Source organism: Coregonus clupeaformis, chromosome 36 (genome assembly GCF_020615455.1).
Source record: "Coregonus clupeaformis isolate EN_2021a chromosome 36, ASM2061545v1, whole genome shotgun sequence".
NCBI lineage: Eukaryota > Metazoa > Chordata > Actinopteri > Salmoniformes > Salmonidae > Coregonus > Coregonus clupeaformis.
Window position 1 is genome coordinate 18664735 of NC_059227.1, and position 27492 is coordinate 18692226.

General features: G+C 44.8%; 1 protein-coding gene across 1 annotated transcript in view; it reads right to left on the reverse strand.

The window, feature by feature from the left end:
- Window positions 1-27492, reverse strand: part of LOC121552579 (exostosin-1-like) — a 334670-nt gene that overhangs the window by 28948 nt on the left and 278230 nt on the right. Inside the window, exons 4-5 of the mRNA XM_041865537.2 lie at window positions 20506-20613; window positions 672-791 (exon numbers count right to left, since the gene is read on the reverse strand). Of these exons, the coding sequence (XP_041721471.2) occupies window positions 672-791; window positions 20506-20613 (228 nt within the window). The remainder of the gene's footprint in view (window positions 1-671; window positions 792-20505; window positions 20614-27492) is intronic.

Below are 27492 nucleotides of genomic sequence, written 5' to 3' on the forward strand. Positions count from 1 at the left end.
CTATGAGAATGTTCTGATGTTACCCTGCTGAACCTTTCCTCTCATACCTGCAGGCCAAAACACCTCATACCTGGGCTTCCTCGCCACACATCATATCATAAAAAGTGGTTTTCTGATTGTTCCAGGGGAAACATGACAATGATTTTAACTTTGCTCTGAGGGGACACTATATTTGGGGGTGTGACAACAATAAATAGTAGCAGTATAGCACAAGGGGGAGTTTTGTTTAAGGAACCCCCAGCTACCTGTCTATGTACTCTAGTCCATGAGAGTCTCTAGACATTTAAGATGCCAGAGGAAATCGTTACACTGCAATCTCTTTTGATCATGGCAAGTCCTGACTGACTGTCTGTCCTGGGGAAGAGGCTGATGAAAGCCCTTTGTGTCTGTTTCCCCCCAGAGACTGAGACAGAAGAGAGAGTATAGTGAGAACACTCCCAAAGGAAGAGCCGGACTGTCAGGAGGAGTAAGAAAAAACAAACCATGGGAAATTAAGAACTTGGTTGGGGAACGCTGTTGTACAGCCACCATCAATTCATCCTGGCCACTTGTGCACATTATAGAAAAGGCTATCCGTTATCCTGGCTGCTGGCTGTCTGGCCCTGCAATCCTCCCAACCCGCTCCCACCCACTCGAGTCAAATGAACAGTTCTATAAATGGGAGAGCTTACCTCTAATGTAGTTAACACTATTTTTGCTACCGAAGAAAAATAAGCATCCCAGAGGAACTGAGTCTGCTGCCTGAGCGCCAATATTTTGTCATGGTCCACAGATCTGGTAATTGAAGGAACCTGGAAGAAGAAAAAAGACAGAGTGAAAATGTAAACGAGTGTGAGGGAGTGGGGGCACATGGGTTATTCTCTGGGCAGATGTGATTAGGCAAAATACTCCTTCCCGAGGGAGGCCCTTGGACACACTGACTCCTCCCATGGGAGCCATAGCAACACCTCTGTAGGATTCGAATGGCCCTTTAGTGGCTATAACTTGAGGGACCAATGACATCGTTAACAATGGTCCTCAATGGTCGAATTACACTGATCTATGTGGTAGGCCAAAGAGGACTAATAGAATTTGCAGGCATATCGTTCCAATTGAGGACTATCCTCTGAAGTGGTAGCTCCAGCATAGGTCATACTGCTAGAGAGAAACTGAGGTGTTAAAACGTTATGGGCTAGTAAGCCAGCCTTGTGTGAGAGAGGTTGAGCCCTTCAGTTAGGGATCATGTCACTCCTGTGGCTAAAACACAACGCTATCACACCCTCCTAACTAACAGACAGCACTACCTCACGTTTCACAGCGCATCACTGTTCTATACTGTTACTGTTCCTCTCGGAGCTCCTCATCAATTATTCAAACAAACACAGAAACATACAATTCATAATGTGATACGTGGCAGGAGAGGGGGCAGGAAGACAAATCAGCAGTCACAATGAATGTCACATTTCTAACCACGAAATCACAAAGACAGCCCCCCTCTCCCCCCTGAAGCCTGAAAACAATGTCTGTCTGAGCTGATGTTTGGCAGTGACAGTATATCTAGTTTTAATACAGTCAGAGGCAGGGTATAAATTAGGCAAATCAAATCCTCCACCTCCCTCTCTATCTCTCCATCAGTGTTTATGTGTCTGCTCTGTGGGGGAATAAGCTACTCCACATGTTGTGCTGGGTTGTTGTGCGTCATTCTTCCACATAATTGAATGTAATGAGATTCCATTTTTACCAGCAGGTGCAGCAACTTGATTGTTGTATAAAACCAAAGCAGTGGATGGCCTCCACTCTCATTATGGACCATCACACACACACACACACACACACACACACAGCTACAGCAGTATGGTGTGGGGGCTGTGCATTGCTAGTTTACCAACTCTCTAAACAAAGCTGGATAGAAGTTATTATCTTGACAATCGTAAGCTTGTTTATATCTCTGTTTATACATAGGAGTGTATTTAAAAAGCTTTTAAAGCTCTTAAAGCTCATGATGGCATACTATGACTCACGGTAGTGGATTATCTTTACATTAGATATACGTAAAAGATCTCAGCCATTATTCACACGTTTTGGAGTGTATAAATTGTAGTGACTTTACAAAAGTTTCTGACTTGCTTGTAATTCAAGCAGTTAGTTGGTTCTTTCTCAGAAACCCCTCATGCAAATCTTTATCAAGTTGGGTTTTGATAAGAAAATAGATCTAAATGGAAGATATTTGGACATTTACATTGAACCATCTAAACACAACAGAAGACTACAAATCAATAGTGATTTAATCCTTCTAACTTTCCCAACTTTCCTCACCTTTTAGCATCCTTTTGTATCTAATTCGCACTCTGAATAACTGAGGCCTGCCTCGTTAAAATACTCCAGACCACAATGTGGCAGTAGCTTTCTACAGGCGTGTGCCTGCTGTAGCTATCTATAGCTAATGTTAACTAACTAGCAAGGTGGACTAATGTTGTTGCTAGCTAGCTAGAATTTATAGTAAGCCCTTGTTGATACTTATGGAAGCATTTCGCTGCCGACACTCAATTGTAAATGCAACACTCTTACACTTAAAAACGAAATGTAAATACCATTTCATTTCCTTATTGTGACCGCATAAATTGTGACAAAAATAAAATGAGTTCTCAATTGCAATTGATAATTACTTTCCATACTCTGTGTGGGTTAAGACTGTCAAAATTATAATGATAAATCAAATTCAATAAATCAATTGCAATGCTCAATTTTGATATATTTTTTCTTGATTGCTCCTTCGTGTTTTCATTTTCGATGTGTTAGACCTGCCAATCAAACACGGTGGGTGGAGTTTTGGTAACGGAGGCAGAAGAGGTTGCTTGGGCTTGCTAGCTGGGTCATTACTTCCAAACGGTGCTTTTTCTGTCCCCAGGACATATCTCTACATATTTAGTGTAAAATGTGGATTCCAAAAGGCTTTAAATACAACGGTCAGGTGTCCTTACATTAAAAACACCAAAATATGGATCTTGAAAGGGAATAATTTTGAAAACTTTTTTTCAGTGGATGTAGGTGTTTTTGCCATGTCCCCGGGTGTTATTCATCAACTTCCACAAGAAATATAAGCCTTAAAATAATATAATATTTAAAATATTTCTTCATTATTTTATAGTCCTAGTTAAATTCTCTCTCATCAATAACGTTTTGTTCATGATTATTATGTCTCTGATATCACTTTCCAATCATTTCTTTGGTGGGAAAACAATGGTGCAAATGTACATAAATATAAACAATCAGTTTTATCTATTTTTCCATGTTGTTAGTCTGTATATCCCACTCATACATTTCCACCCTGTAAAAATCCTGTTAAAAGTGTTGACCATTATACTAGCTCAATCTTGCTCACTCACAGAGCTGTGGCTAATTTGGCTTCCAAATGTCCACCCTTATGCACCTAACAGGTTGGAAAATGCACCTAAAAAAATATTTTTTTCTCAAAGTTTTGAGGTCCAAAAGGCACCACAAAGTAGGAATGACCCTGCTATGCTCAGACAGAAAAACCTGTACTCTTCATTTCGTAAAGTATTTCTGGATCACAGAGGAAGAGGTGAAGCTGTACTATCTACTGAATAACTCAGATAATCTTTGTTATGCTGGACAGCCGGTGAACAAGGAGTTCACGGGAGGAGACACTGGGAGACAGACCGGGCATGGTGCTTGCTGCAAGCGACTAGCAATGATGGTTAGTATATGTACTGTATTTAGCTATCTAGGTTAGACACGTTAGCTAGCTAGCTGGCTATGGTGAGAGGCAAGTCAACACATTTTAAGAGATGAGTAGATGGAAATAACCTACTAAAATCATTCTGGTCAAACAAATAAAATAAAAATATTCAGTGCCTTCAGAAAGTATTCATAACCCTTGATTTATTACACATTTTGTTGTTACAGCCTGAATTCAAAATGGATTAAATATATTTTTTTTCTCTGACCCATCTACACACAATACCCCATTATGACAAAGTGAAAACATGTTTTTAGAAATTTTAATGAAAATTAAATACAGAAATATTGAATTTACATAAGTATTCACACCCCTGAGTCAATACATGTTAGAATCATATTTAGCAGCTATTACAGCTGTTAGTCTTTCTGGGTAAGTCTCTAAGAGCTTTGCACACCTGGATTGTACAATATTTGCCAATTATTATTTTCAAAATTCTTCAAGCTCTGTCAAATTGGTTGTTGGTCATTGCTAGACAACCATTTTCAAGTCTTGCCATAGATTTTCAAGCAGATTTAAGTCAAAACTGTAACTCAGCCACTCAGGAACATTCAGTGTCTTCTTGGTAAGCAACTCCAGTGTAGATTTGGCCTTGTGTTTTAGGTTATTGTCCTGCTGAAAGGTGAATTTATCTCCCATTTATTTTCCTTGAATCAATACTGTTAAAGTTGCAAGCCAAAGTAGGTAAGAGGGAAGCTTTGCACGAGACTTGGCTTGTGCGAGCCAAAACGGCTCATAGGAGCAGGAGCCTATCTCTTGTTTCTGTAGTGCGAGGCAGCTTGATGTACAAGTACACCCCCGGATAGGACGCTCTGGTATGACTCGGCCAGGGATCGAACTGTCCAACCTTCAAATCTCAGGGAGAACACTAACAAGGGCAACTGAGTTGGTTATGCAACCCATAGGTATAACTTTATTGCATATTAAGTTGTTTCATGTCAACTGGAAAATGAGAGGCATGTACAATTAACCATCACAAATGATTTTATTAAGGTTATACCTTACTGTACCCTTGGTGACCTGTGATAGAGACATTGTCCTACAGGTAACAGTTATTCTTGTTCTTAGAATCACGGTTGTTTAACAAACAGGTTACTATCTACACAGTGTTCAGCTACTGTAGGTTTCCTTGATAATGGTTTCCAACATATGATTGGCAGAACCTCATTATTGAGCAAAAACACTTCTGTATTGTTATTACTTTTTCAGAACATCTTATTTAACATGTGACTAGTGGTAAAAAAGTGGCACTGTAATTTTGACTGAACACTTCAAGCAGTTCAGCGACAATGGATGTCTTCCCTCCTCTTCTTCATCAGTACAAATATTAGTAGCATCATTGGGGATGATATTCCTTCTCGGTTTCTATCAGCTATGGAGACAGGTCATCTGCCAAAACTGCCTGTGAAAAAGGAGCACAAATAATGTAAAAAGGTTAGCATGGATGGAGACACAGATTATCAATGTACAACTTATGATAAGTGCACTAGTCACAATTCAATTCACATATCCTACTGTTTTTTATTGTTCACAACCGTATGTTCCGGTTTAGTGCATGTTGTCATAACCAATCATTCATTCACTCAATTTACCCAAGAGTGGTCTTATTGAGTAGTTGAATGAGGTGTTATAGCACAGGTAGGTATGACAATGTTCACACTGTTGCCCATTAGACAAGAAACAGGAACACTGAACTAGACTAACCAATTGTACAAATCCATTGCGCTTTAGTCCATGAAGGGAAATAGCCGAGTGCAGACCTGGGCATGAAGGCATCTTTCAGCCATTTTGCGACTCTTTCAGCCATACATTGCAACTCTACCACATGTTGAGTGGGCTGTATCGTTTTGCTGTATTTGTACCGTTTGTACATTACATTACATTTTAGTAATTTAGCAGACGCTCTTATCCAGAGCGACTTACAGTTAGTGAATACATGTTTTTTTATACTGGCCCCCCGTGGGAATCGAACCCACAACCCTGGCGTTGCAAACGCCATGCTCTATCAACTGAGCTACATCCCTGCCGGCCATTCCCTCCCCTACCCTGGACGACGCTGGGCCAATTGTGCGCCGCCCCTGAGTCTCCCGGTCGCGGCCGGCTGCGACAGAGCCTGGATTCGAACCAGGATCTCTAGTGGCACAGTTAGCACTGCGATGCAGTGCCTTAGACCACTGCGCCACTCAGGAGTACAAAATGGCTGTACACCTTTTATTTCTTAGGTTGAAAGTAAAGGAAAGTAATATTGAAATGCGTGTGGGCATTCATTGTCAAGTTACTACATCTTTTTGGCGACAAGGATAAAACCTGATCAACATGTACAGGGCGATGTGCTAGCTAGCTAAGAAACAGTGGAGGTAGTCAGTTAGCTAGCTAGCTTAATGAGCGACGGAGAGCAGCCACCGCTGGAGGGAAACGCAGACGGTGACAATCAGCAGCAAGTGAAAATCGCTAACGAGGATCAAGGACAAGTTGGCGTTATAATGGCAATGTTTGGGACTATCACTGAGTTTGTGGAAGAGAACGAGGACTGGACGGAATATGTGGAAAGGTTGGGACACTTTTTCTTGGCAAATGGAATTACAGATGAGGCTAAACAGCACTCTATTCTCTTGAGTGTGTGTGGGGCTAAAACCTACAAGCTAATGAGGAATTTGGCTACACCACAGAAACCGGGAGAAATTCCTTTTGTGGATCTAGTTGCTCTCGTTCAGACTCACTACAGTCCAAAGCCTTCAGTGATTAAAATGGGTCCAGAGGTTAAAATGTAACTGCCATTTTCGGATAACAGATCAGTCTGTTGCTAACTTTGTTGCTAAATTACGTGAACTCTCTGAACATTCGGAGTTTGGGGCTATGTTAGAGGACATGCTCCGTGACAGATTAGTCTGTGGCATCAATGAGGACAGCGTACAGCGCCGTTTGCTGGGGGAAGCCACACTGCCTTTGAAGAGAGCATTGGAACTATCTCAAGGGATGGAGATGGCCGCTAGTAAGGCTACAAATATTCAAAAGGCCAACAGTGGAAGTTGTGCAGTGCATCAGGTGACAAAAGAGGCGCTAGGAAAAAGTGGAAAAGCAGTGGAATGTTTCAGATGTGGAGGAACCCATTATGCAAACAACTGTAAATTCAAGGATACTGTCTGTCACAATTGCAACAAAAAGGGACATTTAGCTAAAAAATGCAGGGGTCCTAGGAGCAAGCCAGAGGGTGGGCGGACTGGGCAGGGCAATTTCACAGCAACGAAGCCGCAGTCAGCAGCGCCCCACCTAGAGAGCACAAAGGAGGAGGAAGAGCATTGTTCCTACAACATGTTTAATGTGAGTGAGCCGTGCGCAGAGCCTATCTATGCTACAGTGGAGGTAGATGGAAAGCAGATGAGGATGGAGGTTGACACGGAGGCCTCTGCCTCTGTCATCAGTGAGGAGACCTACAAACAAATGTGGGGCTCAAAACAGGCTTCCTCCCTCACACCGGCAGGGATCAGACTGTGTACGTACACCGGGGTGAACATACCATTGCTGGGGGCTCTAGAGGTGGACATTGCATACAACAGCCTGGAAGCAAGAGCACGGCTCCTGGTGGTGAAAGGGAATGGGCCTAGTTTACTAGGGCGTGATTGGCTCACCAAAATACAACTGAACTGGGGTGAGATAAAACACACACAAGTGACTGAGGAAGTCATTCAAAAGTACCCTGAGATTTTCAAAGATGAACTGGGCACACTGCAGGGCACTGCAGTTAATCTGTTTGTGGATTTTAGGCCAAGGCTCGCTTTTTCAAGCCAAGGACAGTGCCTTACGCCATGAAAAAGAAAGTGGAGGATGAGTTGGAGTGGCTGCAGGAAACAAACATCATTACTCCCATTCAGTTCTCCCGCTGGGCAGCGCCAATCGTTCCCGTTCTGAAAAGTGACGGCACGGTGCGTATATGTGGAGACTACAAACTCACCATCAACAGGGCCTCTAAGCTGGACGCTTACCCGCTGCCGCGGGTGGAGGACCCTTTCGCAACGCTTGCAGGAGGCAAGACGTTCTCAAAGCTTGACATGAATCACGCTTACCAACAGCTCCTCCTGGACGAGGACACAAAAGAGTATGTCACAGTCAACACGCACAAAGGCTTGTTCAGGTACAACCACTTGGTTTTCAGAGTGGCGTCCAGCCCAGCCATTTTCCAGAGGACAATGGACAATCTGCTGCAGGGGATCCCTCATGTAGCTGTGTACCTGGACGACATCCTGGTTACAGGGGAGACGGATTCTCTGAGGCAGGGCTGTGCCTGAAGCGTAGCAAGTGCACATTCCAAGCACAGAATGTGACTTACCTAGGTCACAAGATCACAGCGCAGGGTCTGTGTCCTGTGGAGGACAAAGTCAAGTCAATCAAGGATGCTCCAAACCCCAAGAACGTGTCCAAGCTCAGGTCATTCCTGGGCATGGTGAACTACTATGGTAAGTTCCTCCCTGAGCTGTCAACAGTGTTGGCTCCACTTTATTAGCTGCTCCAAAGACTGTAAATGGAAGTGGGGGCCAGCACTAGAGAAAGCTTTCAAGGAAGTGAAAGCACTACTACAATCAGCACAACTGCTGGTTCATTTTGACCAAGACAAAGAGATCATCCTGTCATCTGACGCCTCGCCCTATGGCGTCGGGGCAGTACTCTCTCATCAGATGGAGGACGGGTCAGAGAAACCCATTGGATTCACATCACGCACGCTGACGAGTGCTGAGAAGGGTTATTCACAGTTAGACAAGGAAGGCCATAGTCTTTGCTGTGAAACGCTTTCATCAGTACCTCTACGGTCGTCATTTCACCATATGCACTGACCACAAACCACTGATGAGCCTTTTCAGTTAATCAAGATGCATTCCTCCCATGGCTTCAGCAAGGATACAGCGCTGGGCCCTCACACGGTCAGCTTACCAGTACACTATCGTGTATTGAGCGGGGAAGGACAATGCAAACGCACTCAGACGTCTCCTGCTACCAAAGATGCCCGCCACAACTGTGGTGCCTCCCGAGACAATTTTCCTAATGGAGAGATTGTCAAACTCACCTGTGAATGCCAAACAGATCAAACAGTGGACAGACTGGGATCCTATCCTGGTCCAAGTGAAAAGATTCCTTATGCAGGGTTGGCCTCCTGTCATAGAGGATGAAGGAAATGAATGCCCCTGAGCTGCATACTCTGGGGGTCCAGAGTGGTTGTTCCAGCCACTGGCCGTGCACAAGTCATGGATGAGGTCCATGAGGCTCACCCGGGTGCTTCCTGGATGAAAAGTTTAGCCACATCTTACATCTGGTGGCCAAACATGGATCAGGACGTAGAAAACAAAGTGAAATCATCTTTCTGAGTGCCAGATCAACCAGAAGATAGCGCCGCCCGCGCCACTACATCTGTGGGAGTGGCCTGACCGCCCATGGTCCAGGCTGCACATAGACTTTGCAGGCCCTTTCGTGGGCCACGTTCCTTGTCATGGTGGACGCGCACTCCAAGTGGCCGGAGGCTCACATGATGAGCAACATCACAGCGACCACAACCATCGAAACGCTTCGGCAGGTGTTTGCAACCCATGGTCTGCCTGATTCTCGTGTCCGACAACACAACAACCTTTACCTGTGACTTGTTCCAAGAATTCATGCGGAGAAACGGGATTCGCCATGTCCGCAGCGCTCCGTTTCACCCAGCCTCAAACGGCTTAGCGGAGCGGGCTGTGCAGACACTGAAAGAGGGGCTCAAAAGGATGACTGGGGGAACCATCACAACTAAGCTCTCTCGGATCTTGTTCCAGTACCGCATCACGCCACAAACAAAAACAGGGCAGGCTCCAGCTGAGATGTTGATGGGCAGAAAGCCAAAAGCTCACCTGGATCTACTGCGTCCGGACATCAAATCACGAGTGGAACGGAAGCAGGAGAAACAAAAAGAGAGACATGACCACCAGACCCTGACTTCTAACCCCTGACCACCACGCGAGGGAGAGACAGTTCAAACCCAATGACACTGTCTACATCCGCAACTTCACAAGCAGCCAACGCTGGTTGCCAGGTATCATTCTGAGTCAGAGAGGTCCAGTCTCCTTTGTGGTCAAACTGACTGATGGTCGAATCATGCGCAGACACCAGGACCACCTCCGCCTGCGCAATGACAAAGAAAATACCATGTTTTCAGACGGAACAGCTGTGGGTGGTAGTATACAAGTTGAAACCCCACAGGAAACAGTATCTGAGGAACAGGGGCATTCAGTGGTTCCAGCAGAGGGTGATGGACATTCTCTCACAAACACCCAACCCGCTCCTGTGCCCTCAGACCCAGCTCCACTGGGACACGCCTTACCTGTGTCTCGTGGCACACCAGCGTAGTCACAAGCCTCCTGAAAAACGAACTCTGTAGTTGAGACTGAGAGACTCGTGGTGTTAGTGTTTGTTGGGAGCAGCAGACCTACTTGAAAAGAAATAAGGACTGTCATTTTTTTGTTTTGTTTACATTTACAGTAACACCAGCAGAAGTTCTACAGTGTTGTTAAGTAATGAAAAGAAAACACTGATGTGGTTTACTTGTTAACCTGATGTTTTCCTTACAGGGGGGATTTAAATTGAGGGGGGAGAAGTGTTAGTGTGGACACTATATAAATAATTACATTGAATATGTGTTGTACTTACCTGCAGTATAGTATGATTACTATTCATGTGTGCATGGTTATTATTGGCATTGGCCGTGACCTTTCCCCTTTGATGTCATCACCCAGAGTTGGATCTGTACAATGCAACTCCACCACATGTTGAGTGGGCTGTATCGTTTTGCTGTATTTGTACCGTTTGTACATGGCTGTACACTTTTTATTTCTTAGGTTGAAAGTAAAGGAAAGTAATATTGAAATGCGTGTGGGCATTCCTTGTCAAGTTACTACAGGTAGGGTAAGGGTTTGGGTTAGGTGCTGCTGTGATGGTGGGCAGCTTGGTCAGCAGCAACTGTAAGACAGGAGGGGACAGCGTCTGCTGGAGGAGCTGCTGGGTTGCCCGTACACAGCAATGACAGTTTCCTGAGGGTTGGAACACAAAATAGATTAGTTGAAAGGCAGACTGTCAGGCCTGGGGAAAATGAGTTAAAATAGAAAAGGCTTTTCTTCCCAAAATAACTTTTGTAGCCTTCAAATCAGACAACAGGAACTCATAAGAATCATACTGGTTCCAATCCATATCATAGATCATCTGCCCCCTTACAGATTCTCTGGTACGGTCCCCTGCAGGATATAATAATTAAATACTATAACGTTGACAATATTTACTGGCATGCAAACGAAAGCTTGACTTGCAATAAACAACATGTCACATACAAGAACTCAGTGGGGGAGGACCATGGGACTATAATATGAATATAATTGTAATTGTACTGTGGACACTGCCATGCCCTAGACTAGCCCTTATATTGAGGGAGTTTAACTAAGCAGGAAAGGGTGCAACCGGCAATGGCCCGTGATGTGAACGGGCGAAAGCGGTGAGGGAGAAGCGCCCTGCTCAAATCGAACAATAATCTGCGCTGCCAGGTCATATTGTCAACAAGACCGCATGGTTCATCTTTCAGAAACATACATGTATTTTCCATAAAGTATATGTTAGAATTTTACTAGTTTTACTTGGGAAGGCAGATAAAGTACATATACTTTTTTTTTTACCAAGAGCAAACAACACTTTGCAAGTACACCGAATCCTAAATCATTACTCCATGTTCTGGACACACGTCACTTTGTTTTGAGCTGACTTCGCCGTGGGCTTTGAACGGGACACCCGGCTCACGCCCGGTAGGCAGTCCGGCATTCAAAACAATCCCTTTTCACCTGGTGTAATCTCCACCCACCCAGGGCAGCTTAATCAAATCTCCTCATTGTAATATCTCTGTAGCCCTCAGCTACAGGAATAGCGGATCGGTCATTGAGGGCTACATCCCAATTCTCCAACTTTTCTCTTATGGCGGGCACTTGCAAACTCCTCATCATGGAAGTGTGCAAGTGCACACTTTGGGAGAAGGGAGGAGAATCGGGACACAACTCAGCAACATGACAGCAACTCTGCAAAAAGTCCAACTCAATTGAGTACTGCCTATGAGGAGAAAGTGTGCTCCACACACGGTCTGCTCACAGTGTGTGACACAATGTGTCCTCTGGGTTGCACAATCACTGCCAAGTAATGACTTGCAAACATACAGTACACAGTATCTACCTCTATGCCCAACTTCCATCAACACGTCTCCCTCGCCACTAGGGGCGATAAAGTACTAGACCACTGTTATTCTACCCACAAGCAAGCATACAAGGCCCTCTCTCGTCCACCTTTTGGCAAATCAGATCATGACTGTACTCCTGCTTCCTGTTTATAAGCAGAAGCTCAAACAGGAATTATCCATGACTTGCTCTGTTGAGAAATGGTCCCCAGAATCAGAGATTATGCTACAGGACTGCTTTGCCAGCGTTGATTGGAATACGTTTCGGGACTCCGCCGATAACATCGACTAGCTAACCCCCTCCGTCACAGGTGGTGGTAGGCCTGATCACCGGCGACAATGAGACAGCTTACAGGGAGGAGGTCAGTGATCTGCCAGTGTGGGGCTGGAACAACAACCTCTCCCTCAACGTCAGTAAGACCAAGGAGCCGATCGTGGACTACAGGAAAGGGGGGGGGGAGCACGCCCCCATCCACATCACCGGGGCTGCAGTGGGGCAGTTCGAGACCTTCAAGTTCCTCTGTGTCCAAATCACTAAGAACTTAAAATGGTCCACACACACGCTCATAGTCATGAAGAAGGCGCGACAGTGCCTCTTCCCCCTCAGGAGGTTGAAAAGGTTTGGCCTGGGCCCCTCAAATAGTTCTACAGCTGTACCACTGAGAGCATTTTGACTGGCTGCATCACTGCTTGGTATGGCAATAGCACCGCCCTTGATCGCATGGCACTACAGAGGGTGGTGCGGACATCCAGGACCTCTATATCAGGCGGTGTGAGAAGAAGGCCCGGAAAATCGTTAAAAAGACTCCAAACACCCAAGCCATAGACTGTTCTCTCTGCTTCCGCACGGCAAGAGGTATCGGTGCATCAAGTCTGACACCAGCAGGCTCCTGAACAGCTTCTATCCCCATGCCATAAAAAAAGGCAAATAGCTAACTAAATAGCTAACAAAATGGCTACACGGACTATCTGAGTTGACCTTTGTATTTTATTCTTATGCACACTCATAGGGTCCTACACACTTCCGCACATTGACTCTCCAACACACATACAAACACTCACTCCATCATTTGCTAACACCCACATAATATGGACATACATTTACACCGACTCTATACACACCAACTCACATACAATCATCATATATGCTGCTGCTACTCTGTTTATCATATATCATGATGCGTAGTCACCTTACCCCTATACATACAGTATCTACCTCTATCGATCCAGTAACCCTGCACATTGTAAATATGGTACTGGAACTGACCCTGTATATAGTATGCTTACATACTTTATCGTGTTCTTCTTATTTCTTATGTTTTTGTTCTACCTTGTTATTTTCCAGTATTGCATTGTTTTCCAGTATTGCATTATTGCTTACTGCATCGTTAGGGTTAGAGCTTGCAAGAAAGGCATTTCACTGTACATGTGCATGTGACATTAAAACTTGAAACTATGCTTGCAACCTCTGCCTCCCATCTATCCAAGTAGTAGTACTTCATATAGGATACTTACTTGTACATGTCCTACATGTGCTCATTGCTCAGTGAAGATGCCATCCAGCGTTGTCCGCCACTAATCTCCTGCAGCCACATCTGGAACTCCTAAGCAGACAGACGGACACACAGACATGCTATAACAGACAGACAGACGGACAGAGAGAGACACACACACACAGTGTGAGAGCTGTGCCAAAAAAAAGAAGAACAAAATGTTATATTCTACATGTGACGTTACACTATAAAGTCTGATGACATGCTTTCAGATAATTCCCTTCTTTTTGAATAGCCACATACCATTAATGATCCCCTCTAGAGTAACTTTAGTGCATCATAGCTTGCTAGCTATCTGGATAACTAGCTATCTAGCTAGTTATCCAGCTAAATGTTTCAATGCGCCTTCCAAAGAGAAGGGTGCAATTGCGGCCCGCAATTCGGGGGGTACGGACATGAAGGACACCCCGAATTGCGGGCTGCAGTTGCACACTATTGCTTCCAAATGTGAAATTACAAGACAAAAAAGCCACTTACCGTACCTAAAGGTGTGCCATGATGGTGTCTTGTTGTGAAGGTAGCTAGCCAGTGCCAGTGGGCTCTTCATAGCCAGCTAGCTATCTAACCTACCGGTAGCTAGCTACATATAATAGCCAATTAGCTGGCTACTAGTAGCTCCCTGTGTCCCCTCCACTAAGCTTTATAGTCCCCTCCTACAAACTCCTCGCACACACTGGCTATTTTCTTCTTTTGTGGGGTTTCGCACTGGCTGGTGTTGCCGGTGAAGCCTAAAAACATGCCACATCGACCGAAAGTGACTGTTGCCAGCAAGCACAGGTCGAAAACGATAACTCAAATGAGGAAACGAAATTGCAAAATGAAGCATTGCGATTGATTTATCTAATTTGATTGATTCATGCCATCACAACAAGGAAATGAAATGGTAAACATGATACATGATTTGTCATTTAAGCATTTCCATTTGATTTTTAAATATGTCACACTTTTTCTTTTTCAAATTGGCAGACATTATGCATACTCAATCATGAAAATGATAATGCAATATATTTTCCTGCATTTCAATTGAATTTTGTCACCAAAAATGCATATCCATTTAGGAAAAGGAGTTTAGGCAGCTAAATGCGTCCACAGATACTAGCCAGATGACCACAACTACACTGAACAAAAATATAAACGCAACATGTAAAGTGTTGGTCCCATGTTTCATGAGCTGAAATAAAAGACCCCAGAAATGTTCCATATGCACAAAAAGCTTATTTCTCTCAAATGTTGTGCACACATTTGTTTACATCCCTGTTAGTGAGCATTTATCATTTGCCAAGATAATCCATCCACCTGACAGGTGTGGCATATCAAGAAGCTGATTAAACAGCATTATCATTACACAGGTGCACCTTGTGCTGGGGACAATAAAAGGCCACTCTAAAATTTGCCACAGATGACTCACGTTTTGAGGGAGCATACAATTGGCATGCTGACTGCAGTAATGTCCACCAGAGCTGTTGCCAGATAATTGAATGTTCATTTCTCTACCATAAGCTGTCTCCAATGTCGTTTTTAGAGAAACCGGCCTCAAAACCACAGACCACGTGTAACCACGCCAGTCCAGGACCTCCACATCCAGCTTATTCACCTGTGGGATCGTCTGAGACCAGCCTTCCGGACAACTGATGAAACTGTGGGTTTGCACCACCGAGGAATTTCTGCACAAACTGTCGGAAACTGTCTGAGGGAAGCTCATCTGCGTGCTTGTCATCCTCACCAGGGTCTTGACCTGACTGCAGTTCGGTGTCGTAAATGACTTCAGTGGGCAAATTCTCACCTTTGATGGCCACTGGCACACTGGAGAAGTGTGCTCTTCACGGAAGAATCCCGGTTTCAACTGTACCAGGCAGATGGCAGATCCTGGCGTCGTGTGGGTGAGCGGCTTGCTGATATCAACATTGTGAACAGAGTGCTCCATGGTGGCGGTGGGGTTATGCTATGGGCAGGCATATGCTATGGACAACAAACACGATGGCAATTTGAATGCAGAGAGATTTTGTGACGAGATCCTGAGGCCCATTGCCGTGTCATTCATCCGCCTCCATCACCTCAAGTTTCAGCATGATAATGCACGGCCCCATGTCGCAAGGATCTGTACACAATTCTTGGAAGCTGAAAATGTCCCAGTTCTGCCATGGCCTGCATACTCACCAGACATGTCACCTATTGAGCATGTTTGGGATGCTCTGGATCGACGTGTATGACAGCATTTTCCAGTTCCCGCCAATATATGGTGGTCACACCAGATACTGACCGGTTTTCTGACCCCCACCCCTACTTTTTTTTGTTGTGAAGTCTATAGATTAGGACCTAATTTATTTATTTCAATTGACTGATTTCCTTATATTAACTGTAACTCAGTGAAACCTTTGAAATTGTTGCATGTTGCGTTTATATTTTTGTTCAGTGTAGATAACTAGCATCGCTAGCAATACCATAATTAAATCACAATGGATTTGTTTTTGAATGAAGCAGCTGCCTGTTTGCTGCCAAGAGTTAGTGGAGTAGCTAGCTAGCTATGTTGTGCTAACTGGCAAATGGCGTTGTTAATCATTTAGCACTTACCACCCCATTCATTTCATATGAAGTGTATGTAACAGCCTGGCTCATGTAACTGATGTGAAATGGCTAGCTAGTTAGCGGTGTGCAGTAGCAGCGTTTCAATCGGTGACGTCACTCGTTCTGAGACCTTGAAGGAGTTGTTTCCCTTGCTCTGCAAGGGCCACAGCTTTTGTCGAGCGATGGGTAACGATGCTTCGTGGGAGGCAGTTGTTTACAGTGCATTCGGAAAGTATTCAGACCCCTTGACTTTTTCCACATTTTGTTACATTACAGCCTTATTCTAAAATGGATTAAATTAACAATTTTCCTCATCAATCTACGCACAACACCCCATAATGACAAAGCGAAAACAGGTTTTTAGGGAGTTGACCAAGAACCCGGTGGCACACCTGTATTTGGGAAGGACTCAGACCATGAGAAACAAGATTCTCTGGTCTGATGAAACCAAGATTGAACTCTTTGGCCTGAATGCCAAGCATCACGGCTAGAGGAAACCTGGCACCATCCCTACGGTGAAGCATGGTGGTGGCAGCATCATGCTGTGGGGATGTTTTTCAGCGGCAGGGACTGGAAGACTAGTCAGGATCGAGGGAAAGATGAACGGAGCAAAGTACAGAGAGATCCTTGATGAAAACCTGCTCCAGAGCTCTCAGGACCTCAGACTGTGGCGAAGGTTCACCTTCCAACAGGACAATGACCCTAAGCACACAGCCAAGACACCACAAGAGTGGCTTTGGGACAAGTCTCTGAATGTCCTTGAGTGGCCCAGCCAGAGCCCGGACTTGAACCTGATCGAACATCTCTGGAGAGACCTGAAAATAGCTGTGCAGCGAAGCTCCCCATCCAACCTGACAGAGCTTGAGAGGATCTGCAGAGAAGAATGGGAGAACCTTCCCAAATACAGGTGTGCCACGGGTTCTTGGTCAACTCCCTGACCAAGGCCCTTCTCCCCCGATTGCTCAGTTTGGCCAGGCGGCCAGCTCTAGGAAGCCTTGGTGGTTCCAAACTTCTTCCATTTAAGAATGATGGTGCCCACTGTGTTCTTGGGGACCTTCAATGCTGCAGATTTATTTTTATTTTATTTTTATTAATTTCCAAACCAGTTTTCGCTTTGTCATTATGGGGTATTGTGTGTAGATTTATGAGGACAATTGTTAATTTAATCCATGGGCATTAATATGGAGCCTCCACTCTTCTGGGAAGGCTTTCCACTAGATGTTGGAACATTGCTACGGGGACTTGCTTCCATTCAGCCACAAGAGCATTAGTGAGGTCGGACACTGATGTTGGGCGTTTAGGCTTGGCTCGCAGTCGGCGTTCCAATTCAGCCCAAAGGTGTTGAATGGGGTCGAGGTCAGGGCTCTGTGCAGGCCAGTCAAGTTCTTCCACACCGATCTCAACAAACCATTTTTGTAAGGACCTTGCTTTGTGCACGAGGGCATTGTCATCCTGAAACAGGAAAGGGCCTTTCCCAAACTATTGCCACAAAGTTGGAAGCATAGAATCGTCTAGAATGTAATTGTATGCTGAAGTGTTAAGATTTCCCTTCACTGGAACTAAGGGGCCTAGCCCGAACCATGAAAAACAGCCCCAGACCATTATTACTCCTGTACCAAACTTTACAGTTGGCACTATGTATTGGGGCAGGTAGCGTTCTCCTGGCATCTGCCAAACCCAGATTAGTCCGTCGGACTGCCAGATGGTGAAGCCTGAGTCATCACTCCAGAGAATCCGTTTCCATTGCTCCAGAGTCCAATGGTGGCGAGCTTTACACCACTCCAGCAGAGGCTTGGCATTGCGCATGGTGTGCATCTGCTCGGCCATGGAAACCCATTTCATGAAGCTCCCGATGAACAGTTCTTGTGCTGACGTTGCTTCCAGAGGCAGTTTGGAACTCAGTAGTGAGTGTTGCAACAGAGGACAGACAATTATGACGCGCTTCAGTGTAACCGGTGTGAAATGGCTAGCTAGTTAGCGGTGCGCACTAGTAGCGTTTCAATCGGTGACGTCACTCGCTCTGAGACCTTGAAGTAGTTGTTTCCCTTGCTCTGCAAGGGCCGCAGCTTTTGTGGAGCGACGGGTAACGGTGCTTCGAGGGTGACTGTTGTCGATGTGTGCAGAGGGTCCCTGGTTCAAGCCCAGGTAGGGGCGAGGAGAGGGACGGAAGCAACACTGTTACATCAGCACTCGCCGGTCCCGTTCTGTGAGCTTGTGTGGCCTACCACTTCACGGGTGAGCAGTTGTTGCTCCTAGACCTTTCCACTTCACAATAACAGCATTTACAGTTGACCGGGCAGAAATATGACGAACTGAGTTGTTGGAAAGGTGGCATCCTATGACGGTGCCACGTTGAAAGTCACTGAGCTCTTCAGCACGGGCCATTCTACTGCCTATATTTGTCTATGGAGATTGCATGGCTTTGTCCTCGATTTTATACAGCTGTCAGCAACGGGTGTGGCTGAAATAGCCAAATCCACTAATTTGAAGGGGTGTCCACATACTTTTGGCAATGTAGTGTAACTAGCCATGTGCTTTTTAACTCCATGACCAAAACATGTTTTATTTTTAGCTGATATCGTAATGCATACACAAGCAGCATTTCAAACTGGGATAATGTTTTAGGTTACACCGGCATGTATGTTGGCTACTGACGTACAGGGCGATTCTACAAGTAGAAACGTCAGGTTCGTCTGTACCAAGTTGATACGCAGCAGGTACATCTTTTGTTCTAGCAAGAGAAGGAACGGCCTCCTACTGTGCTAAGTACCTATCGGCCCTCAGTTTTCTTGGTGTGTCTGACTTCTAAGTGCTTAATTTAATTAGACGTAACAATTATTTGTGCCTAGTGCACAAATGCTGTCATTGTTTTTTTCTTTCTTCTAAAGACAAAATGTCCTTGAGTGCCTCATATCCTGTCACAGCATATTTTCCACGTCTACCCATATCTGACAATAATTAGCATGCTTTTTGGACAGGGAGTGAAGAGGGCGAGAAAAAACATTAGCTAGCATCTCTGAATGTCTTTCATTCAACAGCGTATAATCACAAATAATTACAGGACTTGTATTAAAACCATTTACAGCTTTTAATAGGCTGCATTTGCATTGTGTGTGGACTCAACTGTGCAATTGAGTGCAAATCAAATTAAAATCCCATCTTTGTGTGCATCAGTAGTCTGAGATCAAATAAATGTGTCGGGTTTCAATAGAACCATAGGTCGTTCCCAGGTCAACGGCAGCAGGCAGCTCCTCTAATAATTGCGCTGATTTCATAAGTGGGGGGTGGAGCTGAGACAAGAAGGGGAATGACACCTTCGAGTGAAATCCTGTCGTATCTCGGCACACATCATTTCCTCATTTACTTTCATGTTCTGGGTGACATTTTGCCTATCGTAAATCAAACCTCTTCCTTTTCGCCACATCAGCTGCTAATAAGTTCAGTAATTAAAGAATATAAACATCATGACATAATTACATGGGATAGTTTATTGATACAGGGCCCTTGCTCTGGGAGACATATGGGAGACGGGCAGGTGGGTGCAGGGGTGGGGTGGATTAATATGTGCAGGTATACTAGCATTTCATCACACCCCCTTGCAAACAAGACCCTCTGAAACCGTAGGTGTGACTGGCAAGATGAGGAATCACTTCCTTTAATTCTGGATACTTGGTATAGTGCAGGGTTCTTCAATTCCGGTCCTGGAGGGCCGAAACACCTCTGTTTTTATCCTCTCCTTCTAATCAGGGGCTAATTCAGACCTGGGACACCAGGTGAGTGCAATTAACTACCAGGTAGAAATAAAAAACAGAAGTGTTTCGGCCCTCCAGGACCGGAATTGAAGAACCCTGGTATAGTGTGTGAAGTTGAAGAATGGCTAGTTGATGAAGCTAACAAAAGGTAACTGTAGGAATGTGCAGCTCTGCAGAGTTGTCACTAAAATCAGATTTTAAACCTAACCACACTGCTAACCCCAACCTTCAATTATAACCAAAAAGCAACAAAAAAAATCATGAATTTTTACTTTGCAGCTGGCCCAACTAGCGGAAATCGCTCAGTTCTGCCTCAAGGACAAGACTCACCCCAATAAACGTCAACCTGCGACTAATGCGGAGTGATACACGAGAGTAGTTTGAGGTTACAGAATATTACAGCAAACAGGAGTGCTGTGATAGGACAATGTTGACCCCCCAAAAAGTTACTGTAGTATGTTTGCAAAAATGTATTAATATATTCATTTGGAGAGAGCGGTAAAAGTTATCCATCCCAGTGGTCGTAACTAAGGGCTACTTTAGAGCCCAATGTGAGTTGTGAATGACTTGTGTTCTAGCATAAGGTACAGCATAAGGTACAGTATAATAGCATGAGAAAGAGAGAGTGAGAGAGAGAAGTGTCATAGGGAGGTTGTCTCCATCAGTAGTTACCTGCAGTAGGAGCCTCTCATCCCCGATGACAGCTGCTTTGCTCCAGTCGATGATCTCAGAGAAAGGCAGCTCCCAGCCGTTGCTCAGTAGGACAGGGATACAGGCAGCCTGGGGGAGGAGGAAGACGGTAGCCCAGGGGGAGGAAGCACAGAGAGGGTCAGTGGTAATAGAATATGCATATGCAGATTTCTTTGTAGTCATGTCTATAAACAGGTTAATCTGAATGCCCTGTCATACAGAGTAAAAGGTGGAATGTTAGTCACACAATAGTAGAGCGTATTGTATAACGTTATTTAGTTGAACCCATTGGGTCTTATCATTAGTGCAGAGAATGAGTTACTAGCATCACAAACAAATAGATGCGTAATTAGATATATTTTTAGACAAAGTTCTGTTTTCATTGTTTGTTGAACATAGTTCATCACTCACTGAGCCTGTTTTAATATTCAGAAAAACTTGTTGTTTACCTCAAAGCTGCACCTTTATAATGGAAGTGAGAAATAGTTTCACTCCTTAACAGTGGTGTAGTGCAATGTTCTTTAGGTGAGGGAGCGCGAAATAAAAAATGTAAATGACGTCATCTTTTCCTCAATCAAAGTTTGTACCGACAGATGTAGCCTATTGAATATATACAGTGGGGAAAAAAAGTATTTAGTCAGCCACCAATTGTGCAAGTTCTCCCACTTAAAAAGATGAGAGAGGCCTGTCATTTTCATCATAGGTACACGTCAACTATGACAGACAAAATGAGGAAAAAAAATCCAGAAAATCACATTGTAGGATTTTTAATGAATTTATTTGCAAATTATGGTGGAAAATAAGTATTTGGTCAATAACAAAAGTTTCTCAATACTTTGTTATATACCCTTTGTTGGCAATGACACAGGTCAAACGTTTTCAAAGGTTTTCACACACTGTTGCTGGTATTCTGGCCCATTCCTCCATGCAGATCTCCTCTAGAGCAGTGATGTTTTGGGGCTGTCGCTGGGCAACACAGACTTTCAACTCCCTCCAAAGATTTTCTATGGGGTTGAGATCTGGAGACTGGCTAGGCCACTCCAGGACCTTGAAATGCTTCTTACGAAGCCACTCCTTCGTTGCCCGGGCGGTGTGTTTGGGATCATTGTCATGCTGAAAGACCCAGCCACGTTTCATCTTCAATGCCCTTGCTGATGGAAGGAGGTTTTCACTCAAAATCTCACGATACATGGCCCCATTCATTCTTTCCTTTACACGGATCAGTCGTCCTGGTCCCTTTGCAGAAAAACAGCCCCAAAGCATGATGTTTCCCCATGCTTCACAGTAGGTATGGTGTTCTTTGGATGCAACTCAGCATTCTTTGTCCTCCAAACACGACTGAGTTGAGTTTTTACCAAAAGTTCTATTTTGGTTTCATCTGACCATATGACATTCTCCCAATCCTCTTCTGGATCATCCAAATGCACTCTAGCAAACTGCAGACGGGCCTGGACATGTACTGCCTTAAGCAGGGGGACACGTCTGGCACTGCAGGATTTCAGTCCCTGGCGGCGTAGTGTGTTACTGATGGTAGGCTTTGTTACTTTGGTCCCAGCTCTCTGCAGGTCATTCACTAGGTCCCCCCCGTGTGGTTCTGGGATTTTTGCTCACCGTTCTTGTGATCATTTTGACCCCACGGGGTGAGATCGCGTGGCGCCCCAGATCGAGGGAGATTATCAGTGGTCTTGTATGTCTTCCATTTCCTAATAATTGCTCCCACAGTTGATTTCTTAAAACCAAGCTGCTTACCTATTGCAGATTCAGTCTTCCCAGCCTGGTGCAGGTCTACAATTTTGTTTCTGGTGTCCTTTGACAGCTCTTTGGTCTTGGCCATAGTGGAGTTTGGAGTGTGACTGTTTGAGGTTGTGGACAGGTGTCTTTTATACTGATAACAAGTTCAAACAGGTGCCATTAATACAGGTAACGAGTGGAGGACAGAGGAGCCTCTTAATCTTGCTTGACAGAAGAGCCAGAAATCTTGCTTGTTTGTAGGTGACCAAATACTTATTTTCCACCATAATTTGCAAATATATTCATAAAAAATCCTACAATGTGATTTTCTGGATATATTTTTTTCTCAATTTGTCTGTCATAGTTGACGTGTACCTATGATGAAAATTACAGGCCTCTCTCATCTTTTTAAGTGGGAGAACTTGCACAATTGGTGGCTGACTAAATACTTTTTTCCCCCACTGTAATTCTATATAACATAATTCTATACCCACACACATTGTCTCAAGATGTATTTTTGATATCAATCAGGTTTATCGGAATATGCATTTAGATCTTCTTGAATTACTGTTTCGTGAGTGAATTTGAGTAGATGGTTGTCACGAGTGTCAGTGTAATGCGGTGGGTCGAAGTCAGGCGCAGGACACAGAACTCAATGAAAACGTACTTTACTAACAAGTAAAGAAACAAATACAAAGTACCTCCACACAGGGAGGAGCAAACCCGCTCACCAAACGACACACGAAACGAAATAACAAACACGCACAAAACACAATGGGAGCCACCGGGTTAAATAGGGAAGGAGTAATTACACGATGGGAAACAGGTGTGTGACAATCAGACAACAACAGGTAGAACATAGAACATAGATCGGCAGTAGCTAGTATTCCGGTGACGACGAACGCCGAAGCCTGCCCGAGCAAGGAGGGGCAGCCTCGGCAGAATCCGTGACAATGGTGCTAAAACGATTAGCCTTTCTTCTATATTGTTTCAATTAAAGCATACAGTGGGGAAAAAAAGTATTTAGTCAGCCACCAATTGTGCAGGTTCTCCCACTTAAAAAGATGAGAGAGACCTGTAATTTTCATCATAGGTACACGTCAACTATGACAGACAAATTAAGAAAAAAAAATCCAGAAAATCACACTGTAGGATTTTTAATGAATTTATTTGCAAATTATGGTGGAAAATAAGTATTTGGTCACCTACAAACAAGCAAGATTTCTGGCTCTCACAGACCTGTAACTTCTTCTTTAAGAGGCTCCTCTGTCCTCCACTCGTTACCTGTATTAATAGCACCTGTTTGAACTTGTTATCAGTATAAAAGACACCTGTCCACAACCTCAAACAGTCACACTCCAAACTCCACTATGGCCAAGACCAAAGAGCTGTCAAAGGACACCAGAAACAAAATTGTAGACCTGCACCAGGCTGGGAAGACTGAATCTGCAATAGGTGAGCAGCTTGGTTTGAAGAAATCAACTGTGGGAGCAATTATTAGGAAATGGAAGACATACAAGTCCACTGATAATCTCCCTCGATCTGGGGCTCCACGCAAGATCTCACCCCGTGGGGTCAAAATTATCACAAGAACGGTGAGCAAAAAATCCCAGAACCACACAGGGGGACCTAGTGAATGACCTGCATAGAGCTGGGACCAAAGTAACAAAGCCTACCATCAGTAACACACTACGCCGCCAGGGACTCAAATCCTGCAGTTCCAGATGTGTCCCCCTGCTTAAGCCAGTACATATCCAGGCCCGTCTGAAGTTTGCTAGAGTGCATTTGGATGATCCAGAAGAGGATTGGGAGAATGTCATATGGTCAGATGAAACCAAAATATAACTTTTTGGTAAAAACTCAACTCGTCGTGTTTGGAGGACAAAGAATGCTGAGTTGCATCCAAAGAACACCATACCTACTGTGAAGCATGGGGGTGGAAACATCATGCTTTGGGGCTGTTTTTCTGCAAAGGGACCAGGACGACTGATCCGTGTAAAGGAAAGAATGAATGGGGCCATGTATCGTGAGATTTTGAGTGAAAACCTCCTTCCATCAGCAAGGGCATTGAAGATGAAACGTGGCTGGGTCTTTCAGCATGACAATGATCCCAAACACACTGCCCGGGCAACGAAGGAGTGGCTTCGTAAGAAGCATTTCAAGGTCCTGGAGTGGCCTAGCCAGTCTCCAGATCTCAACCCCATAGAAAATCTTTGAGGGAGTTGAAAGTCCGTGTTGCCCAGCGACAGCCCCAAAACATCACTGCTCTAGAGGAGATCTGCATGGAGGAATGGGCCAAAAATAGTGTGTGAAAACCTTTGTGAAGACTTACAGAAAACGTTTGACCTGTGTCATTGCCAACAAAGGGTATATAACAAAGTATTGAGAAACTTTTGTTATTGACCAAATACTTATTTTCCACCATAATTTGCAAATAAATTCATAAAAAAATCCTACAATGTGATTTTCTAGAATTTTTTTTCTCATTTTGTCTGTCATAGTTGACGTGTACCTATGATAAAAATTAAAGGCCTCTCTCATCTTTTTAAGTGGGAGAACTTGCACAATTGGTGGCTGACTAAATACTTTTTTTCCCCACTGTATATCCTACCCGCTCTGTTGAGTTTTGGCGCATTATATATATATATATATATATATATATATTTTTTTTTACTATTCAGCTTCAGCTAACCATCCTAAAATCTCATTAGAAATGAGGTGTTTTTGGTGTAATAGTAATGTTGTTATAGGCCTACTACCATGCTATGCTATTTTCGGTTCTGTAAGTGATAATCTTCTATTTGTAACAACAATTATAAGTGATGATTAGGACTATTAGGCGTAGGCAACAGATCTTGAGTGTTATTTTAAGTGATTGGAGGGCCCTTCGTGCTGCTGAAAGGACAGCGCCAGGATCGTGCAATGTTGAACCAACGTGTTGAAGGATAGCTATGCCATTCGGCCAGTTCAGGAACAAACAATAATCATTTTCAGTATAGCCTAATAGGCCTACGACTATGTGGTATATAGCTATTTGTAGACTATAGTCTAATTTAAGACTGAAGGCCCTTCCTCCCCCGATTGCTCAGTTTGGCCGGGTGGCCGGCTCTAGGAAGAGTCTTGGTGGTTCCAAACTTATTTCATTTAAGAATGATGGAGGCCACTGTGTTCTTGGGGACCTTCAATACTGCAGAAATGTTTTGGTACCCTTCCCCAGATCTGTGCCTCGACACAATCCTGTCTCGGAGCTCTACGGACAATTCCTTCGACCTCATGGCTTAGTTGTTGCTCTGACATGCATTGTCACCTTATATAGACAGGTGTGTTCCTTTCCAAATAATGTCCAATCAATTTAATTTACCACAGGTGGACTCCAATCAAGTTGTAGAAACATCTCAAGGATGATAAATGATCCTCATTTATTAAGTCAAATGACACCGCTGTTCCTGCTCACACTGCCCTACCCTATGCTTTGACTTCTTTCTCCCGTCTCTCTCCAGATGAAATCTTGCGACTTGTGACGGCCGGCCGCCCAACAACCTGCCCGCTTGACCCTATCCCCTCCTCTCTTCTCCAGACCATTTCCGGAGACCTTCTCCCTTACCTCACCTCGCTCATCAACTCATCCTTGACCGCTGGCCATGTCCCTTCCGTCTTCAAGAGAGCGAGAGTTGCACCCCTCCTCAAAAAACCTACACTCGATCCCTCCGATGTCAACAACTACAAACCAGTATCCCTTCTTTCTTTTCTTTCCAAAACTCTTGAGCGTGCCGTCTCTAGCCAACTCTCCTGCTATCTCTCTCAGAATGACCTTCTTGATCCAAACCAGTCAGGTTTCAAGACTGGTCATTCAACTGAGACTGCTCTTCTCTGTGTCACGGAGGCTCTCCGCACTGCTAAAGCTAACTCTCTCTCCTCTGCTCTTATCCTTCTAGACCTGTCTGCTGCCTTTGATACTGTGAACCATCAGATCCTCCTCTCCACCCTCTCCGAGTTGGGCATCTCCGGCGCAGCTCACTCTTGGATTGCGTCCTACCTGACAGGTCGCTCCTACCAGGTGGCGTGGCGAGAATCTGTCTCCGCACCATGTGCTCTCACCACTGGTGTCCCCCAGGGCTCAGTTCTAGGCCCTCTCCTATTCTCTCTATACACCAAGTCACTTGGCTCTGTCATATCCTCACATGGTCTCTCCTATCATTGCTACGCAGATGACACACAATTAATTTTCTCCTTTCCCCCTTCTGATAACCAGGTGGCGAATCGCATCTCTGCATGTCTGGCAGACATATTAGTGTGGATGTCGGATCATCACCTCAAGCTGAACCTCGGCAAGACGGAGCTGCTCTTCCTCCCGGGGAAGGACTGCCCGCTCCATGATCTCGCCATCACGGTTGACAACTCCATTGTGTCCTCCTACCAGAGTGCAAAGAACCTTGGCTTGACCCTGGACAACGCCCTGTCGTTCTCCGCTAACGTCAAAGCGGTGACCCGATCCTGCAGGTTCATGCTCTACAACATTCGCAGAGTACGACCCTACCTCACACAGAAAGCGGCACAGGTCCTAATCCAGGCACTTGTCATCTCCCGTCTGGATTACTGCAACTCGCTGTTGGCTGGGTTCCCTGCCTGTGCCATTAAACCCCTACAAGTTATCCAGAACACTGCAGCCCGTCTGGTGTTCAACCTTCCCAAGTTCTCTCATGTCACCCCGCTCCTCCGCACACTCCACTGGCTTCCAGTTGAGGCTCGCATCTACTACCAGACCATGGTGCTTGCCTACGGAGCTGTGAGGGGAACGGCACCTCCTTACCTTCAGGCTCTGATCAGACCCTACACCCAAACGAGGGCACTACGTTCATCCACCTCTGGCCTGCTAGCTCCCCTACCTCTACGAAAGCACAGTTCCCGCTCAGCCCAGTCAAAGCTATTCGCTGCTCTGGCACCCCAATGGTGGAACAAGCTCCCCCACGACGCCAGGACAGCGGAGTCACTGACCACCTTCCGGAGACACTTGAAACCCTACCTCTTTAAGGAATAACTGGAATAGTATAAAAGTAATGCTTCAACCCCTCCCTCCCCCACCCCCCCATAAAAAAATAAAAATAAAAGTGGTTGTCCCACTGGCTATCATCAGTTGAATGCACCAATTTGTAAGTCGCTCTGGATAAGAGCGTCTGCTAAATTATGTAAATGTAAATGTAATGATCAATGGAAACAGGATGCACCTGAGCTCAATTT